Source organism: Lepidochelys kempii, chromosome 4 (assembly GCF_965140265.1).
Source record: "Lepidochelys kempii isolate rLepKem1 chromosome 4, rLepKem1.hap2, whole genome shotgun sequence".
NCBI lineage: Eukaryota > Metazoa > Chordata > Testudines > Cheloniidae > Lepidochelys > Lepidochelys kempii.
In genome coordinates, this window is record NC_133259.1 from 65,439,522 (window position 1) to 65,461,985 (window position 22,464).

Consider the following 22,464-nt stretch of genomic DNA (forward strand, 5'->3'; position numbering starts at 1 on the left):
ATTAACTATCCTTCTGTGAATGCCAGATTAGCACAGAGCTCCAGGGTGGGGAAATGGTGGAGGTGATGCAGCAGCAGCAGCAGCTAGTATGGAGGCGGAGGCCACAGGATCAAGGTGGAGCTGGAGTGGAGAACTGAGTGGAAGGATGTAGAGAAGAGGTGGGCAAACTATGGCCCACGGGACTGTCCTGCCTGGCCCCGGAGCTCCTGGCCGGGGAGGCTCGCCCCGGCCCCACCCCTGCTGTTCCCCCTCACCGCAGCCAAGCAGTCAGTGCTCTGGGCGGCAGAGCTGCACGCTCATGCAGGGCAGTGTGGCAGCGTGTCTGGCTCCAACCGGGCACCACAGCTCCAGACACGCTGCTCTGAGCAGCATGGTAAGGGGACCAGGGCTGGGGGGCTGGATAAGGGGCAGGGGATCCTGGGGGGCAGTCGGGGACAGGTAGCAGGGGGCGGTTGGATGGGGCAGAGGTTCAAGTGGGGGGGGCGGTCAGGGGACGGGGAACGGTTGGATAGAGCGTGGTGTCCCAGGGGACAGTTAGAGGCAGGGTTCCGGGAGGGGGTGGTCAAGGGACAAGGAACAGAGGGAGTTGGATGGGTGTGGCTTCTGAGGGGGGCAGTCAGGGGGTGGGAGGTGGGAGGGGGCAGATAGGGGGTGGAGGCCAAGCTATTTGGGGAGGCACAGCTTTCCCTACCTGGCCCTCCATATAGTTTTGCACACCGATGTGGCCCTCAGGCCAAAAAGTTTGCCCATCCCTGATGTAAAGTCTTAAAAGGTGTCAGGCTCTAATGGAAAGTGGGAACAGTGGGTGAGACTACCTCTGTCCCCTCTTGCACTCAACAAGCCTCAGGGTCCACTTCTATTTCTGGCCCTTAGCAAAAGTCACACCTAGTACAGCACTGAGCACGTTGTTGGGCAAGCATTTGTGTGAAGTTTGCCCTGCTGCTGCCCTCTAGATAAATTACTTCATTCACTAGGTCTATAAATTGGCACTTTTCACCAGCAATAAACCTACATCATTTTCTAAGGAAACCTTTAGAGTCAAGTGCACATTACATTTATTGACGCTACTCCCAATAACTATTTTATTATCAACCACTCATAAATTGACACCTCTATTGTTTTAATTTATGTATAAGCCATGGATTCTCACAAGTACAAAAATCAACTTCTAATGAATATAACTTTTCCCTATAGCTTGGTTAAAATACTTCAGTGAGCAAATTCTTATTGGGGATTCATATATAAAATAAGCAAAATATTTACATACTCAGCTCATTTTGGATTATAAGCAGAAAATATTTTAACAGGAAATATATATATTTCAAATTCCCATAACTCTCTCTGCTTCTCTCCCATACTCTTTTCAATTAGAATTTGGTGAATTAAAAAATAATATGGAATTGTTACTGCTAAGTACACGATGAGCTAAACCAATTACACATGTTCCACATAGTTACAGGCCTCCGGGTGTATATCTGTACTGCATCTGGGAGCAAGCCTCCCAGCCTGGGTCTACAGGCTAGCAGGCTCATGGTAGCACTCTAAAAACAGCTGTGTAAGATGGTGCTTAGACGTTATGGCTTGGGCTGGAGCTCAGGCACTGAAGCCCAAACCCCACCACCCAAACCAGAGCCCAAGTGGCAGCCCAAGCTGCAATGTGTCCACACAGCTATTTTTAGAGCATATAATCCAAAATGAGCGGAACATGTACATATTTTGCCGAATACATAATCAATAAAATGAAACTATTGTACTACCAAGATGTTGCCTTTAATTCAACTGAATATACTACCTCTATGATGGAGAGTCAGAGGTTCAGCTCACTTAAAGTATGGTCCTGCACCACTGAAGTCAATGGGAACTTTGCAATTGACTTTGATTGGTGCAGGATCACCTTTAATGAAAATAGTCTTGGTTTTTTAATGTTGCTCGAGGAAAAAAATATGTTGTACAACTGTGCTGTTTTGGAAATCATTTCAATTAGATTAGGTTTTGTACCACACTCTAAAGCCATGTATTTTCTTTTTAAAAAATGTTTTCAGGAGCAGAAAATTAATTGGAAACATTGCATCCCCTGTCAAGTATACTCCATCATATTCCCTATTAGTGGAATATATAATGTAGCTGGTCAAATGGAATGACATCATGCTACAGATGAGCAGGAGACAGCCTAAGAAAGGGCAAGTCTGGATAATGTTGCATTGGTAAGCTGTGCACATCATATTTAAAGATCATCATCCAGAAAAACTGGTCTCCACAGAGGTCACTTTAAGAGAAATGTTAGTAGCTGATATGTTCTGCCTTGACACACACTGAATATATTTCTACAATCCCTTACAGATTATTTATGAACTGCTGATGCTGTGGCTTTGTCATAATTTAAAAGTAATTCATGTACTTTGACATTGATAGAAAAATAGACAACTATGTGTTGCAAACTGTAATAGATTTAGTTATTATAACTAAACAGGTTCAAAATTAAGGAGGCACGGAGCCACAATCTCTGGATCCTCCCGAAGTCTGGGAGTATTAGGGTTTTGAGTTCAGTTCAGCATGTAGTAGAGTGAAGTTTGACTCCAAACTTTCCCAAAAGTTCAAAAGTCTTTGCATCTGAGGTATCAGTTGGGGCCCATCTATAATGACACTATTAATATTCACACACATAACACTACGTTTACATAATATTTAGAATTTGTCAAAAATTAAAAAGTGAGGAATTCAGACTTAGGACCAACACATACATAATTGTAATTTCACTGCCAGAACTAATAGTGTCTGTTATTTAGTTCAGTCTCCTATTATGAGAGGTACCCGGGCTCGCTCTTGTTATTATTATTAATAATAAAACTAATACTTTTCACTTTTATAGCCCCTTTCATCTGAGGATCTCAAAGCATTTTACAAGCATTAATTAAGCCTCTAAGAACCCCTTCTACAATTCAACACTGGTCCTTTTCTTTTAGCCAATGGTATGAGTTAAAGGCATGACAGACTAAGTTAAGACTTAGAGTTTGAGGCTCAATTTTGAATTTCCTGGCTTTTGTTGGTTGGTATCTGATAACATTCAAGTTATTAAACCAATGGTTTTCATCTGTAATTTTCTGTGTTATCGGAGATCTTAAAACATAACAAAAAGGTGCCACAGAAGCAGATGAGAAGAGATACAAAACATTATGCTGCCTTTTGAGCAGATACCTACATAGTTTGGACAGAGTGATGGTGTATTTATTAATACTTTAAAGGGTAGATCCAGATTTTGATCTCAGTTACATTAATGTAAATCAAGAAGAAATATGATTACATCAGTTGAGTTCCCTTAGCTTTATATCAGAATAAATTATATCAAATGTAGATCCAATATTTAATAGACAATTCTAGGATAGGACACAATCAGGTAAATATGCATTTTGCTACTGGCACTATACTAATTCTGATATTGTATAACGTTTACCCAACACACTGTTAGGGCTCCCACTGGGTCAGTACAGATATTGATCATTATACACTGGAAAGTAACATACTACTTCCTTTATTTTTTCCTATAAATCTATAATTAAACTCACTAAAAAAGGAATTTGACATAATAGAGTCATTACAAAAAGTCCTGAAAGAAACAAGAGACTAGATCATACTATACACTACTGTGGTTTTATCAAAGCCATAGTTTTGTTATACAAGAGCAGAAAAACTGTTTAACCTGCATTTCTTGGAACTGCCATCATGTAACTTAAAAATTACTAGCGTAAGCATTTTCAAATCAAATGTTGCCATGGGGATAAAACCTTTTATTGCAGGGTCCAGCGTACTGTACATTTTTGTTAGAGAAGGACTGAAGACTGTGTTCCTCTGAATCAGGTATAGGATAGGGTTTGAAATTAGATTATGGCTAGTGTTTGGATTTGGCTTTTATGGTGCCAAAACCTTTGGAACTGCTCTTGTGAGATTTCAGTCTTTAGCTCTGTTTTCTTTCATTTTGGACTTGAGATTTCAGCCACGTTTGAACCAAAACCGTAAGAGTTGGTTAAAATCCATGGATCCAAGTCTGAAACAGACACTCTCTTACTGCCCCCAAGAAACTGAAAGGGATCTGAGATTCCACCACTGGCACATTTCTGGGGAGTTGAAAATCCCTGTAGATGGGACTCATATAGCAAATGCTGATACAATCATAACTGCAACATATTGTAAACTTTGGTGCCATCATTCTAGAACTGAGCAAGAAATAATTCTGCCTTAGACCAAAGATGACAGCATATTTCCCAAAGGTATTATACTGAGTGGGAAAAAAAAAAGATTGTTATGTATTTTAACAGGTTTTACATTGCAATGAAAGCATGGCAGCCTAAAACTACAAACTGGTGAATACAAAGGAAACATCAGAATATGGGTATCTGGGTAGTGGAATAAAATACTACATTACATTTAATAAATTGCTGTGACTTGGAATCCTATATAAAAGTAAATAAATTAATATATTCCACTTACCTTTGAAATGTTACTTGATCGACTTGTGGAGCGCCCTGGTGATTTGTCATTCTGGAAAACAAAATTGGACGAATTACTGAATTAGGCGGAACCCAAACTCTACGAGCTCAGATTGAGAAGAAACTGAACTCTTTAATCTTGATTGTGAACATAATGAGCTCTGTGCATACACTTCTGTGTTAGTCCACACATTGTATACTACCCAGCAGCTCAGCAACTGGCTGCCAAAATTGTTCATACTGTGCACGTTTATAAAAACTGATCATGCTATAAAAAAATAGAGGGGAGAAATTAACTTGAATTCTGAATTGCTGTTCAATGTGGCCTCTTTTTGTTGTTTTTCCATGAACACTTGAGCGAAAAGGTTTGAATATGCATTAGTGTTGGGGAGTGCTTGATGTGAACACCCCTATCTGCATGTAAACAAAGGTACACTGAGCACAAATATAGGCATTCAATATTCCCCCTGATCTCTGTTTATGAAACTTCAATCATCCATTTACAGAGAAGAAATGGCAACAACATGTAGCTTAAGTAACCAAACACACACTGTGAACAACAAAATGTGACTTGTCAGAGACAGTCACAGTAAATAGCTCACAAGTACTATATATGCTTAAATATACTAGCATAAAGTGTTTGTTGAATGATTACTAATAATTTAAATTGTGTTTGCAGACAATTCACAGAAAAGGGACTACATTGGTTCAATTAACTGTTCAGCAATAATACTTCTGCGACTCTTGTATCAGCTTAACTTAGTCTGATAAAAGATGCCTTCTCAAATCTGGATTTCCCTTTTCTAAGAATTTTATTCTGAAGCATAGAGCTCATCCAGGTGAAAAAAATACATATTTTATGGAGGTCATAATCTATGCTTTTCTTATCACCCCAATTGGTGGATTCAAATGCTGGTGTGATATACTGCTAATAAACAGGATTGATTCTGGTAGCTATTACTTCCCAGAAGAGCTGGATTTGAACCAGGCACTACTAATGTAGGTTTTCATAGTGTTTACTCTAGAAAAAAGTTTTCTCAATTTTCAGATAAATATGGGGACTTGACCCGTTCACTAAGATGTGTTCTTCAATTTCAGACCTAGTCCTACTTGAATAAAGAGAAATGATTAAAAATATACCCTAGCTGTCACCAGGTCCAGCTCTAGGTTTTTTGCTGCCCCCAGCAAAACAATTTTGGCTGCCACCCCGCTTTTTTTTTTTTGCTTTTACATGTTTGCACTTTGCAATGGCTTTTTTTTTTGACTGTTTAAAATAAAAAAAAATGAAAACAGTGAATTTGTAGTTAGTGAAATAAAACAATTTCCTACTAGTGTACTCATTTAATTTTAACAAAATCACAATTACAAACAATTTGGGTTCAATTATACACTGTAATGAAAAAAGTTAGTGTCTTCTGGTGCGCCCAGTTTCTCATAAATTAAAAGAACTATAACTGAGTAATATTTGGCATGTTTCAAATCCGATAAAATTTCATTACGCACTCTATTAGAAATTAATTGTATTATCTCATTTTGTGTATTTTTACCCAAATAATGGGAATGAATCTCTCCATCTTTCACTCTTTGTATATGCTCAGCCATAACACTATCCAATTTTGCCAATAACTCAACCAATTTCAAAATATTTCCATTGTTATTCTCATATAAAATATACAAGGATCCACGGAATGCGAGGCACTGTTCGGCTACGAAATTAATGATTGCCAGTAAACGTTCCAACACAGCTTGCCAATGTAGAATTTCTGAATTTAGTATACATTGCTCTACCACATCGATTGTTGTACCGGAACATAATCTGTTTGACAGCTCAATCCAATTTGTCAACGAGCGTAAATGATTTTTTGATGTTTCATGTTCTTTCAAATGCTGATGCAAATTTCACCAGTCACTAAAACGTGCAGTTGCCAGAAGAATGTCCGAGTTACAGAATAGTTTGCAGCAAAAACGAAAAAACTACATCTTTGGTCTATGAATACACTAACCACGATCTATTAATTTGTTCCCTATTTTTCATTTTTTTCTTCATACTGGATGGCATAAATTGACGAGTCAACTCATTAAATGGATATTCAAATGTAGGATCTAGTTTTGAAGGACCTTTTTTCACAATAATCATTAGCATTGTATCAGTAATTATTGTTGGCCACATACTTGGATACGATCCAGTGTCAGTCTCTCCACCTTCCATTAATTGTTCTTCAGTTTTAGATTTGGATAACAGTTCTTCGTTTCTGGACTTTTTCAGCTGAAGAAGAAAATCTTTGGATGGATTGTGATTGTTTGACTTTATCAGATAGCGAAGATAATCTTTGGTCGGATTGTTGATCATCTTTATCAGTTGATAAAGATAATCTTTGGTTCGATTGGTCTTCATCAGTTGATGAATAATCACTTTCAATGCATTGCTTAGAGCTTTCTCCTTGATTGTTGACTTTTTAAAAATACTTATTTGAAGTACGAGATAGTTTTTCTAATTCTTTTTGACATTTCTCTATTTGTTGCCGGAAAGCAGTACCAGAAAGTCATTTTCGTTTTTGTCCTGGCATTTTAGCCCTATAACCACTGGCACTGATGTGACACAGAAATTGGCGTGAATGGCGCCAATAGGGCGGCACAGTACACACAAGTAATCGTGATTCCTGATTTAATTAATCAATAACCGTTAAAGTTTACACATTTACGCACGTTCACATTATGAGTGACCGTGTCATGACGTGACACGATAGTTTTCACGTCACGCTCCTATCACACTGCTGGAAATTTGTTTGATCTTCATGTATTATTTTTTTTCCGTACATTGGTGGATTTTTCCGAAAAAAAAGCATGGCTGGAATGCCACCCCTGGAAATGTGCCACCCCAAGCACGTGCTTGCTTTGCTGGTGCCTAGAGACGGTCCTGGTTGTCACATGTCAACCTGTTCAACTCAGCAGGAACCTCCCCATTTTATTTGTCATTCGACATCTACCTTATTCCACTCCAGACTGTGGGTAACTGAGCTATTTTTCTTTTCAGCACCATGAATTGTCTACAGTGCAAATATCTTTTCACTGCACTAAATACGTCTTTGTTTTATCTCAACCAGTATTGAGTGGCACAACACATTCATGCATTCCAACAAAACCTACTGCACTTTGTGCTCACTTATATTTATCATTTTGCAGTTGATTTTTTCCCAGGGAGAGAAGAGGAGGCTGGCCTTTTCTCCAATCTTTGTATGCCTTAAGGTTTGGGTGCCAGAGCCTTTTCTTTCTCTAGAGAATTTCCAAAGCAATCTGTCCAATTTATTACTAATTGTGTGCCTTGTCCAATTACTATTTCAGTGACATATTCTTCACTGTAACTTAGTTAAATATAGTTGTAATATGTCATTAAAATCAGGTTATATTTTCTACCCTATTTTAAAAATATACAGTCTCAAACATCAGTTTTATATCCATGCCAAATGTATTGTGGACTCTCTGGGCCTACATTCAAGGTACCCCACTTCAACCTCTAAATGGCATGCAGGAAATTATGGGCCTGTACAGAGACCTTCCTACCTAACAGTGGGGAATTGTCAGTGTAGTGGGGTTTGAAACCGGGACCTTAAGTGCTAAAAACATGAAACTAAATCACTTGAGCGAAAGGAGCATCTGTTCTCTCAGTGGTTCCCAAACTTTTTTATTAAGGTGACCCACCAACTGTATTTGGACCCACGAACTGTAACTGCAACAGCAATATTGATTTTGTATTAACTTCACAAAAACATTACTGTCTCCAACATACAACAGTGAAATAGTAGGTGCAGTGAAACCAAAATCAGCCACGAATTAAAAACACATATGAAAAGACTCTGTCAAATTATGTGCTTCATACTGCTAGCACTGAACATAATTCAGAAGATGATGACCTGGAGCAGCTTTGCAAAACCTTTCAATTCTTGGAGCAAGTTTGGAGAGGCAAAGTCTAAAATAATTTTCAACAAGAAATCTGTTGTATTGTTTGGTTTTAATTGCTGTCAGCATGGAAAACCTGTTTTTCACACAGCTAGGTGGTACAAAATGGAAAAAGCTTTTTCTGACAAAGCAGAGTACTCACATTTAATCCCCAAACAAAGTTTCCAATGACTGGGAAGGAAATCTCATCTTCAGAAAACTAATGCATGACAATTAAATGAACTCATTCTCTTCTTTGCTTTCCAGAGAATGCTGATTTTCTGAGTTTACTGTAAATTGGGCCCCAAATCCAGTCAGATTCCAGTTTGGGGAAGTAAAATGAACATTTCTGGTGAAGTACTGATAAGTTGTTTTTTATTTGATGCTGTCAAACATGTTGTCAGTGCTATTGAAGTATTCTGAAAGAAGTGGAAACGTAGGTTACTTCATTCTCAATTAGAATTTAACAAGTGTGAAGTTTCCTCTGGAAAACTTTTAATTTGTCTTGCAAAAATAGAATATTGGTATTATTACCTTATAAAGATAAATTAAGGGCATTCACTGCATTAAAGATATCTGCAAGATCTGGCCATTCAAACACCATTTCTGAAGCAATGTGCCAAATCAGAATTCACTCCTGACAGAAACTACAGCAGTTTGTTTCTAAGTTTTATAACACATTCCAAAACTTTTCCATGAGACAACCAACATATTTGTGAATGAAGCAGGTCAGTATCATCTCAGAACACAAATAGCAAATAAACACGAATTCAAGTGTCTTGCTTTAACAAAGTTTACTACTGTAATGGCACTATTAAAAACTTCATGCTGATCTACATCCATTTGTTTTGTTGCCAGAGTTTCTCAGTGGACAATGCAGTACACTGTGTTAGCATTCAGTACAACTTCTCTAGTGTGTTTCATAGTGGCACTGTATTTCCCTGTTATGACAGCAGCTCCATCTGTACAAATGCCCAAACAGTTTTTCCTATTTATATTGCTGGTGATTATAAATTCATTTAGTAGTTAAAACATTTCCTCCATTATTGCATAACTTGGAATTTTTCTGAATAAAACCATTTTTTTTCATTAAAGTCCCCCTCTCACACAAACCATACAAATGCTACTGCTTGGCTTTTTGAGTCACGTTAGTTGACTCCTCCAGTTGTAGTGTGCATATATCCTTAGCCTTAATTTCTCAAAGACCTGTGTTTTGATATCAGAAGCCATATCTTAAATTCTTCTGTGTACAATGTTGTCAGGCAGTGGGATAGTTTCCAGTTTTCGGGCAGCTTCAGTACCAATCATGACTTCACAGGTCAAAAGCTGCTGGAAGGAGAAGTTGTTCTCTAGTCATGCAAGGTATTTTGTTTTTCATTATCCTTGATGATCTGAGACAGGATGCGCACAATGGTGCCTCTGACTTATTCTTAAAAAGCAATTTACAAGTTTATCAACTAAATTAGGGTATCTGGTGTTCAGATGCTACAGAAATATCGATGACTTCACGGATTCTTTTGTTAATACCTCAGACCAAGCCAGGCACTGTGGTTTTTGATTTTCTCTGGAACCTACAAATCCAAAATCAAATTTTCAAGAATTCTCATCATACCTCTTGATCACAGATTTTGCCACTTTCACACTTGGTTCTCCGCTGGCATGTTCACTGTTTGTTCCACTGGATTCTTTACTTGAAGCATGTATACATCTTAAGAAAGGGATCTATTTTTAAATGCACTCATCACTGTTGATTCTTTACACTGGGAGAGAACTTTTAAAACAGATACATTGCTTGCCTCAGGACTGTATGACAGCTCCTAGCATGACTAGGCACAGTAGATAAACAGTTCTGAGATATGGTAATGAGTAAGCACAGTAGTGCACACAATTGTAAAAGGCATAGCAGCCCCAGACTTTTCTGGGTTTGCACACCCATGTTTATGTTCAGCATAAACACTTCACCTCGACAGTCATTTGTATCACATTTTATATTTTTCCTTTTTTCACAACATGTAAGCTTTTGAAATCATATACATTGATGCTTGTCTATAACTATGGCTATATTCTGTTTCTAATGTAAATATCAGGCATAATCTACAATGTCACAAGTGTTATGATGATATGAGACAGTTGTTAATGATAGTATACAAGAGCTACTTTCATTTTTCAACAGCTTTGAAAAGTTTCATAGGAGATAACCGCAGATAAGCAGCCATATTATTAATGCTCATAATTTAATTTCTGATGCCAAACTTATGCAATTACTCTGAAGTGAAAGTTGTAAACTGACACCCTACATCCAAAAAGTATTGAGCTCTACTCTGATTATTGAATAACAGCTGTCCTTGAACACTTTGGTATGCTTACATATTCTTAAAAACCAATTAAAATGGAAATACGTAAATTTAGAACCAGGAAGCAAATCACTGTGCTGTTGAAGGAAAAGCAGTCTGTGTTATATTGAGAATTGCTGTCACCTCCCAGCACCTATTTAAATAAATCCTGAAATATGGCAACCCATCTAGAATCTTCCGGCAGTCCACTGGTTCATCAGGACCCATCGTTTGGTGAACATTGTATTATCTGGTAGCAGTAGTAGGCTCTGTTTCTTTCATGTGGACCAGCCACGAGATGGGGACACAAGACACACTGAAATAATGGGTTACGTTCACAAGTTCTGTAAGCCCTAAAATTCAGATTTATGCATTCACACAGCATATCCACATTTAAGCTGAGTATTTATATTTTGAACTACTAGGTCTGCGAGCACAACTAGTATTCCGGGGTTGTGCAAAAGCTGATGACCTATAAAAAATGGAGGAGCAAATTACAGACTCTGTTTAAAGATCTGGCTCTTGACTAGAACTTTGTACTTCTTTCATGTTAGTTGCTTCTAAGGTGTATCACAGCAAGGCTCCCTTTTGCAAATCTTACAAAAGTGAGTACCACTCCTTCATTTCCCCAAAGGAGAAAGGATTCCTACGCCTGAAATCTCCTGTCATCCACTCCCTGAAAACCACCAACTCAACCACTAAATCATCCATACTTGAAAACTCCAGGTCTACCTTACTGCTGCATGCCTGAAGAGAAAAGAGAAGAGAAGGGAGACTGTGGTAACATGAGCAAATCAGTTATTTCAAAGAAACATCCAGTTATCCAGAAGAATACCAAAATAAAATTAAATAGAATAAAAGTTAAAATTGTTGACATTATGTAGATTAAAGGCAGAGTTCTTAACTCAAGTCAACTTTAAAGTAGGTGGTATGTGCTTATATGGAGAGCATAATAATAGAGCTGCAATGAAGTTATGACTATAGAAATTTGACCTTAAATGACTCCTGGTGTAACACCATGTGTAATTTTGAAGCTGAATTTCAAAATCAATGGTTTAGTTTCTTGAAATAGGTTTTCTTGTAGAAGAACTAATTCCCTTTCATGGAACAGTCATTTTTGCTGAAAAACAGGCTGTGTTTTCTGCACACTTGATATCATTTTATATTTATAAGTTATTGTAAAAGAAACAACCATATGTTCAAGCATCAATTTTTATTCTTATTTTCATATATCAGGAAAGTGTATTAACGTGTTCTTCCTAATATGTCTCTTGCAATAAAAACAGCATTAATACTTGACAATTTTATAAGATTTCATACCATGAATTAGTCAATGTCTGTAAAGTGCTTTAAAAGGTATAAACTTGTTCACTCTCTTTTAAAAAAAATTCAAAACAAAAGGCTTTTAAAGCATATTATATCAATTACAAACTGCAACACTATGTCTGGAGAGACCTAAAATAAAAAGTTCCATGCAGCAGCATTTAAGATATTTTATTATTCCATAACACCAATGGTAAATTATACTGAATTCCCTGTAGTGGTAATTTAATATTAAGCATTTACAGTGTTATTTTATACAGTAAGGCAGTCAACAGGTTTTAAGGAAACTGTGACCCTATGTTTCTGCCTGGAGTTGCCTGGAGTTCCACTCCTCCAATTCCATTCTAGACCCTCTCCAATCCGGCTTCTTCCACTTTCTACTCCAGTGAAACTGTTCTCACCAAAGTCTCCAATGACTTCTTCCTAGCTATAGCTGAGAACCAGTACACCATCCTCATCCTCCTTGAGCTGTCAACCACCTTTGACACTGACCATGCTCCTCTTCTTGAAATTCTTGTCCTTCCGTGGCTTCAGTCCTCTCCAGATTTTCCTCCTACTTCTCTAATTGCTTCTTCCTCCTTCAGAGGATACTTCTTATGCCCCTTTCAGCTTTCCATTGGGGCTCCACAGGGCTCTGTCCTTGGTGTCTCTCTTTTTTCTTTACATATTATCACCAGGTAATCTCATCCACAAATACAAATTCAACTACCATTTCTGTGCACACGAATCACAGATCTACTTCTCGACTCTAGACCTGTCTCCTTCTGTCCAAATTGAATCTCAGCCTGTCTCTCTGACATCTTCTTACAGAAGTCTAGCCATCAGCTCAAGTTCAGCATAGCTAATATAGATCTCCTAATCTTTCCCCACAAACCTACCTCTTTTCTCTACCACTTAGGACAACACCACCATTCTACCTGTCACTCAGGCCCATACCTTGGGTATCATCTTTGACTTTGAACTCTCTGGATCCTCACGTCCAGGCTATACTTAAATCATGCAGATTCTTTTTGCATAATCTCTAAGGTGCGGCCTTTCTTATCTAGCCACAAGGCTGAAACTCTTGTCAGGCTCTCATAATTTTTTATCTTGATTAATGCAACATCTTTCTCTCTGTCCTTAAACAAACAAAATATTGCACCACTCAGATCTATACAGAATGGTCCTGCAAAGATCATTTTCCTAGGCCATTGCTTTGACCATATCATCCCTCTGTTTGCATCCCTCTACTGGCTTCCCCTTCTCTATCACATCAAACTTAAGCTACTTGTCTTCACTTTTCAAGGCCCTTCAAAGTCTATCCCTGCCCTAGCAATAATTTCTCATTCACTATCAAACGGCCACTGTTTACCTCCAATCAGCCATGATGCCAGCCTCCATCATCCACCTGTTAATTTTTCAAACAAACGCCTTCATGCTTTCTCTCATGCTGCCACTCATGTTTCGGAGTGGCTTCCCATAAATGTGCAAGGTTATTTCATTGTCCACATTCAGATCCCTCCGCAAATCTTTCCTTTGCCTACAAAGAACTCAACAACAGTTAGGCTGCTATTTTTCTGTGACCACTACCTATCAACAATGTTGTCTCATTGTTTCCTGTAGTCCCCCAGTGTCTAGCTGTATTGATCTGTTGTCTTTTGTTTTATACTTGGAGTGTAAGCTCTATGGGGCAGGGCCCATCTTTTTGTTTTATGTTTGTACAGTGCCTAGCATAATGAGGCCTTGGTCCATAACTAGGGCACCTTGGCACTATGGTAATATAAATAAAAATGATTAATAATAATATCCTCTTTGAACCAACCAGTCAGCAAAGATTGAGGGTTTTGCAGCTTGTTTCCCATAGGAAGAGAAACTGATGATAGAGTTGCTTTGATTCATTCCTATTTATTTACAGACAATGTAAATAAAGTCATGTGTCCTTGATCACAGCAGGAACCAACAGGAGACAGGTGTCAGAGTAGCAGCCGTGTTAGTCTGTATCCACAAAAAGAAAAGGAGTACTCGTGGCATCTTAGAGACTAACAAATTTATTTGAGCATAAGCTTTCGTGAGCTACAGCGAAATGAGCTGTAGCTCACGAAAGCTTATGCTCAAATAAATGTGTTAGTCTCTAAGATGCCATGAATACTCCTTTTCTTTCAACAGGAGACAGTTTCCTTGCTCAACATTCCAAGCCTCCTTTTCTAGCCAACACTCTACCCAGGAAGCCTCTCTCTCTGAGCTTTCTCTCTGGGTCACTCTACAAGTGCTTCTCCGGCTGTCCTTGGCTTTCTGCTGCCTTCTCTGTCTACTTTTGTGGTGTTTCTGGCTACATCTGTTCTCTTACACACAGAACGTCACCAAAAAAAATATTCAGCCCTCTGCATTTGCATTCAGTCCTTAGTGAACCTCCTCTGCTGCACTTGACTGGCCTTGCAGGTGGCCTGTGTTTTGGGCCATGGCTCCTATTGTTTCAACTATCTTACACCAAAAGCAGTTTAACTGCTTCTTACATTTATCCTTAATGAAGGGCAGCTATTATGGTTACCAGCTTCTTCTAATCCCCAGCATAGCAGTTCAAATAAACAAATAATTTTGTAGCTGAATAGCCACAATCTTCAAAGATATGATTATTTAAATGAATGATCAACACTAGAGTCAACACTAGAGCTATGAGGGACCTGAAATTTCCATTTTGTGGCAAATTCAATTGTTTTGACATTTGTTTTAATTCTGAATTAGAAGAAAGAATTTAGAAATTTCCTGAAAAACAAAATTTTGGAAAAAATTGGTTTGGGTCAATCAGAATATTTCATCTCGATAAAATTAAAATGTTTTGTTTTGATTTAGACATATTTTACTTTTTTATTGTATAAAATAAAAACTTTCAAAAGCAAAAGTTGTTTTGAAACAAAAAATCAAAATGTGCCATTGCAAAAATGTTGGGGGGGACTGTTTCAGCCTTATCAAAATACTTCTTTCCCCTACCCTAATGCCCTGTTTTTTCTAAATGAAATAAGTTTAAATTGATACATTCCCATGTTTCAGTAAGGAAATGGCATTTTCCGACAGAACAATACTGTACTGGAAAATTTTCAACCAGCTCTAGTCATGCCATATTGTACAGCACAATCCAAAGAACGATACAGGACTGTAAAAGCTCCTCTCTTCCGTACACTGAGATGTCAGTGTTCTCAGCCTTTTCCATCTCACATAATGGTCTAGTGGGCTTACTGTCGGGCTAGGATCCATGAATTTCCCAGCCAGGCTATTTATTTGCATCATAGTGCAAGTCACTTAACTTATTAATTAGTATCATCCCCATTTTTAAGGTGATGCAAACACATACTTACCTATTATTGTTATTTCACAGGGGCATTGTGACAATTAATTAGACTTGGTGAAATCACTCTGAATATGTTAAGTCCAACTCATAAAAGCTAAGTAATAGTATGATATTCACATATACAGAGGGCATTTGTTACTTATCAAGGCCTGTAAGTATTTCCGGAGACAACATGTCCTTGATGAAATACCATGTGATGAGATGAACATGAGGAATTTCATTAATGTCCAGCTCCCACTGGAAGATGTACAAAAGAACAAATCTAGTGCCGTCAAGAAGTAATGCAAAGAATCCAAAAACTCACTTTGTGCTTTTTCTCTGCAAAAATCAGAGATTTTAATTAAACGTTTAAGATTTGGTTCAGTGTGAAATTTGGCCAGAAAAAGTTCAACTTTACATGCCTGTCTGCCCCACATGAGCTTTCCATCTCAGCTAGTTAACATTATGTGAGGCCCATGTCTGAAGAACATAAAACTGAATACAACTTTCTACTATGCTTTTGCTCTGTTGCTCTTATCTTGCTGCCCGGGGGCTCTTTCATTCTTTGGTAGGGTATTAGGGTCTCCACAGCATCCCTGAACAGCCAGAAGCCAACCCATGATTTAGCTGAACTACATCTCTCTGCAGTCCCTGGCATTAGTCTTGGTAACTTCTAAATAATAAATTCAATTTTAAGGCCATGTATCTGGTTACTTGTACTGGATTATATCCAATTATTACTTCTTGTAGGGTATCACTGTTGGGCAGTCAACAATGGATGCCATCCTTACCCTCTGGCTGCTGGTGGAATTGCACCAAGAATTTAACTCCTTGCCTCCTGTGGCATATCTCAGCATCAAATTGGCTTTTGATTTGGTCAACAGGTCAGCACTTTGTCTAGCACTGAAAAGAGTTGGTGTTCCTGATGTTCAGCTAAATCTGGAGTGATAGTGACTGGTATCGGTGCAAGAGTGCATGTTGGTTCACAGTGTTTGCCATGTTTGTACACAACCTCAGGTGCGTGGCAGAGATGCATTCAACTGAATATTAGGACTTACCATTCCACATGCTGGAATCCAGGTGGTCAAGAAGCCTCTACTGACCAAGACTATACTGACAGACAATGTTGCCTTGCTTGTGGAGAAGTCAGAGAATTTCAGAGAATTCCTGCTCTCCAAGGTCTATAAGATAAGACCCGCACTATGGGACTGAACATTTCATGGCAGAAGACCAAGGTCCAGAACCTCTGAGCTGGGCCACCAGAATCCCTGGTGCAGGTGGGGTAAAGAACTTGTTAATGCTCTGTACTGTACATCTGCAGTGCACTGTAGGCTGCAAATAGGTCAAACAGTTGCAGCAAACAGTATGTTCTTTCATGAATAGGTCTTGCTGCCCCCTGCATGAAGTCCAGTCTGCTTATGGATGCAAAAACATTTTTGCAGTGAGATAAAAGTTTGGGAGCTATTAAACCTGCGTACTACCCAGGAGTGGGGGAAGCTCCCTAAATGTAGGGGGACTACTGGCACCTGAACCATGGCCCCTTCCCCCCTGAGTCTCCACCCTTGTCACACCCCTTCCCCTAAGGCCCCATTCCTGTGCCATCTCTTCCCGCAAGGCCCACCCTCCTCTGTGGTCCCTCCCCCCGTCACTTGCCCTTATGGTCAGTAAAAAGTGATGGGGCCATTCCGGCACCTCTGGTACTGCCTGTATTGACTCAGACACTCTTACAGGCAGACTTGGGAGTGGCTAGAGGTATTCCATATATGCTGACAGAGCCAAATCCCGGGCATAAATGGTTTAACTTGTGCAATGTAACACAATCTCACAAAGATCTGGCCTTCCTTCAACTGAGGCATTGCATGCTCTTCCGCCATGTTGCCAGATGAACTAAAGCACCCCAGCACAACGTGCCCTCAAATTCTCCATCAACACATGAATGGATGCACACCCGGACCCTACCTGGTGCCACCCACTGGGGCACCCCAAAGATTTGAGGATTTGTAGGATTGGACCAGATCTTGGAATTTCACTACATGATGCATGGTGCAATGCCATCAACTGTAGTTATTCTGGCTGCTGCAACAATCCTTAGTAGACTATTCATGTTTGATGATGATGAAGGTGTAAAAACTACTCTGAATATATGGTTTTGGTGTCTCTCAAGGACACCATTTCTCATTAAGCATTGTTTAAATTATTTTATGTTAAATGTAATTATTATATTACTGGGGAAACCACACACACACCTACAAACATGAATGAAAAATGCTTTTTAGCATGACTGTTTTTGTTTTACCTTACTATTATCCTTCTCCAAAGGAGAGGACGGACAGGAAGGTTGATGCCATCTCAAAAAGGGAAGGATAAGATTTTGCAATAGAGAAAAGTATAGTGAGTCCCAAGGCTTTGGAAAGTTAATGTTATTTTCTAACATTTCAGTTGCAGAAATTTGAACATACTGAAATTTATTCATAGTGGAAATTACTTAGACCTGAGAAACACAAAGGTCTTAACACAAGGAACAGGAATTAATGAGTATTCTTTAAACTCTTTTGAATTATTCTTACATTTGAAATAACCTACCAAGGTACAATTAATAAAATAACGCTGAGCATATCTTCTGAATATCCTCTCTTTCAATATCTTGATTCAAAAGAGTGGACAGATTTTTGACCACCAGGTAAGATCACATATACTTCATGAATATTTGGCAACATTTCCTCCAATTAAAAATAAAAATTGAGACATTGAAATACAATAACTCAAAGAACTGTTTTAATTTCTAACATGTACAAACCTGAGTTATTAAAGCAAATATTAGCTTAAGGAACCCCTAGTGAGATCATTCTAGTGGCAACAGGCTGAGCTGCAGAGAACTTCATTGAAAAATACTCTAAAAATGATTGCTGTCTGAGCTGATCAAGTTGGGACAATACTTCAGTATTTCTGCTAGGAAATTCATGCAGCAATATTCATGAAAATACTGAATGGGGTCATCCATCTTCTCTTGATAGTGGCAGTGTCCAGGATTTTGTTACCCCCACAGATAGATATAACTTCCCAAGTGGAAAGTTGCATTCCCCACCATGATACACCAGATAATGAGGATAAATGAGGAAAATTTTAAATTGTGGGGGAAAAGTTGAGGACTCCACTTAGGCTCATTGTCTTGTAAAGAGAAGGTATGATAGCAAGAAAGAACTCTCTAGATGTTTGAGGATTTCACCTCAGTAGATAAAAATAGTAAAGTAGAGTACATTTTCAAAGCTGTGTGAAGTACTGGTAGAGTGAGAACAAATTCTCAGCACTTGTACTTGTTAAGAGTAAGAAATTGATACACATGCCCTAGAATTATGTTAAATATACTTTTAAAATGACTTGCAATGAAAGTTCTGCTTAGAGATAAAGATAACCTTAAACAGTGTAGTTACAGACAGCACTGGGTCTGCAGTCGGAAAAAGGCTCTCCCACACGTGCACGCATGGCACCTGCACAGCAATATTCTATAGATGCAGTTCTAGGTTCATAAGCCATTTCAAGGCCTCATCTGAGGGTGAACTAGCTGGCTTATGTCTGTCAGGACCTTAGCTCCTTTCTAGCTATTGGTGTAGGAAAAGAAGTGAGAGTCAAATGCATCTGTGCTAAAGAAGAAACTGAGAAGATGATGGCAGACCTGCCAGCTGGAGCACCATAGACTGTCTCACATGTCCAAAATGTGCAAGAAAACTAGGGAACTTTTCCATCCCCTGGGGGGTAGGGGAGGAAATGGTCCAGTAGTTGTAGGAGCCATATTGAAGGATGTCAGAGTGAACAGAGGTTTCTAAAAAGCTCTGATGTGGGCAACTTTGGCCCAGGAGTGCACCAGAGTGCTGAGAGACCAAGAAGGTAAAGATTAGAAAGAATCATGACCATCAAAAATGTTGTACATTTAGTCTGTTAGTTCTTCAAGGAAGTGTTTTCTGAGTCTATTCAGTATTTTGCTTACAACTCTCTACTAAGAGAGTTGCACCATACTAAGCAATATGAGTCCTATAATTATCTATTGTTCACATGCACCATGACCCTAAATCACCATGCATCATTTCAAAATCATGTACACCTCAATGAATCTTAACAGTAGAAGCAGAAAAAGTTCTCTTTCACTTTTTCATAAATGACACACACAATTTTCTGACTTCAAAATTTTAGAGGTTCACTCACCACTAACTATTACTTACAATTTTAGAAGTTCAGTTTGGATATAAACATATAACTATTTGATGTTTATATGAAGCCTGAACTTATTTGAAACTGATCCAGAACTGATGTTGGAAATCTCAAAAGAACAGGCCTTCATGGGAAATTTAAAGCAACAACAGGATTTGTCTAAGAATAACCTTTCACAAAAGATTGTTGGTATTTTCACTTTCAAACCCAATAAAAACAACAGTAAAAACAGTAATTTTTAAAAAAAAACTAAGCTTTTTTTAAACCTCATAGGGTAGTTCAATTTGTGGGTTAAGATTGGGTTAGTCATTTTATCTGAAGTGTCTTATAAAAAAAAAGTAAAATATTTTAAAATAGTATCTCAAAATACTACAGCTTACAACAGTAATATTAAAGTGCATTGGGCTACAACTATAAAATACTGTCATTCTGTATAAGGCTATTTGCTGCTTCTTTTTTTTTCCCTCTGTACAGGACTCGGCAAATTGTCAGCACCAAAACATAATAAATAATGATAGTGACTGCCTAAAATAACTTTTTAAGGTCCCATTTATGTATAAGAACTATTAGCCATCCAAAATGAAAGCTGCAATGCAGATAAAATTACAGCTCGGAATCTGTCTGCCTCAACAACCAAAAAATGAAACATCAGGATTGCTTTACTTTAGCTCACAGGCTTACATGGTACAGTTTAGACCCTTCACTTTACCCTACCAGCTCCTTTCGTGCGTGAGAATAATACACCTTCAACACTTCTCTGGTGTACTCTTGCAGTGTGACTAGCATCCATCAGATGGCCCACTGTACATGGTTTGCATAACATGCATTCCTTTGAATTTAATAAAGTTGGTAGATTCTGGGATGAGCTGAAGGAGGAATCTCAGGAACCCAGTGTGTTAAAAGTTTAAAGTTAAAAGTTTAATAAAACCAAAAGGAGCAAATGGGGTGGTTTCCTTGCTTACCTCTCATCTAGTGTTATCACTTGGTACTCATCAAGAGATTGAAAAGAGTAAATATTTTTCCTTTTGGTATGAACCAAGCTGCAACAAATGGCACATATTTTTCAAAAAATTCCAGAGCAGGATTCTTTGGACTCCCTGCAAGATCTTCCCCTTCTTCCTCATTACACAAGCTGAACGCTACTGCGTAGTATCAATATGCTTGGTACATAGTTATGAAACAAAGCATAAACATTTCCAACAAATGCAGTAAATATGGGCTTGTTTATGGTTGTGCGACACATGAAGAGATTCCCCAGTCCCTACCATTCCTCTCTTGAGGTCCATGGATCCACAGGATTTGTCACAGTGCAAGGAAGACAATTTTATGGCAATATTTGCAGCAGATAAACAGACAGATCTCATTCCACACCTACCAGTGTTGTATTCTGCAGATAGCCATTTCAGGGAAATTATTTCTTCTTCAGCATTTACTCAACAAGTAAATCTACACTGCCACTACTAAAGGGAAAACTAGTGCCAAATTAATAGAACACTTCTTGATGCTATTTATCATTACACCAACCCAAATAGTGGGCCAGAGCCTGATAATCTTCCATTGAATAGTACCTTACTTCACAAACAGTTCTATTGAAGTCAATGGACACCTTTGGGAAAGTAGGGTGCCAATCAACAAAGATGGTCAGAATGTGACCCAATATTTTTCTGATTTGAAACTGCTAATTACAATGTAATGAGACTCGGAGCAATTTACCTCACAGGCCAAACTGAGTCAATACTATACGTACTGTTACAGTGTGAGGGTTTCACAGTAATGCTTTTGCCTGCAATTAAAAGTACAATTTTCATGCTACCATATTCAGTTACTATCCCTGCATTACTCTGAAGCACAAGGTCAGAAACTGCATTCAAAACAGAATAAATATATCCTTGACTTAAAAACAAAAGAATTATCCACTAGTGAATGTTGAAACATTAGTGCTTTTCCACAATATAATCAGGTAAAAAATAATCACATAGAGCACATAATGGGGAGGTTTCAGTTGTGCTTTAAAGTGAAACAGACATGACTGTCCAAAAAAAAAAAAAATCAGATGTGTTACCTCTGAACAGATTCACACCAAGAGCTATTTTTTTGCTTTGTTGTATTTTATCCATGTGGGAATTTTGTAGCAATCCTTATCAAAACTCCAAACAAAATAAATATAAAGTTTCAAGGAGAATTACTGACTAAGTCCAATACAGTTTGATACATAGACGTGATACTAATTTCGTGTCATGTAACTAAGTATTTTTGACTGATCCCAGGAAAAAAAGCCTGTGAGAAGCTTTTATTGAAAAACAATTACTAGCACTACACAATGCTTATGGGTATGACACTATAGGAATAAAACCAAGGGAAGATACCAAAGGCTAGGATTGCAAGAGACCCATGTATGGGGGTAGAAGAGCGAACAACAATCTCTCCACACACACACATCTTGCACAGCTGTGCATGGGCCTCTCTAAAAAAAATCTCTTGCATTTTGGGGAGTGTAGGGACTGTTTGCTCCTGCTCCCTGCTGGGGTCAGGATGCCAAGAAGGGGTGGGGGAGGATTGGAGACATGGCCGTGATCCCCCTCTGCATCAACCTGTGCACAAGGAAAAAACCTGAAGAATGATCTCTCTGGTCCTCCTCCTGGGCCAGTGCAGCTCTGCAGCCTCAGGACAGCAGTGAACGTGCTACAGTCTAGTCTCACCCTCAAATGATTGAGATTGCTAACACCAGAGAAGGGAATTAAGGGGACATATAATATGCACAGAAAGTAAACATTACGGCATTACTCATATTCGGTATTACTCAAATGCAATTTTCTGCATCTCTAACAAATTTCCCCACTTTTATCCCTTGGATGTAAAGATTTCAGGATAGATCTAA

General features: G+C 38.5%; 1 protein-coding gene across 7 annotated transcripts in view; it reads right to left on the reverse strand.

Annotated features, from left to right (window-relative positions):
• The window catches only part of MARCHF1 (membrane associated ring-CH-type finger 1), a 478,438-nt gene that overhangs the window by 86,929 nt on the left and 369,045 nt on the right, over positions 1 to 22,464 (reverse strand). For all 7 annotated transcript variants that reach the window (XM_073341528.1, XM_073341527.1, XM_073341534.1 and 4 more), the window contains one exon: positions 4,486 to 4,536. In XM_073341528.1, coding sequence (XP_073197629.1) covers positions 4,486 to 4,536 — 51 coding nt within the window. The remainder of the gene's footprint in view (positions 1 to 4,485; positions 4,537 to 22,464) is intronic.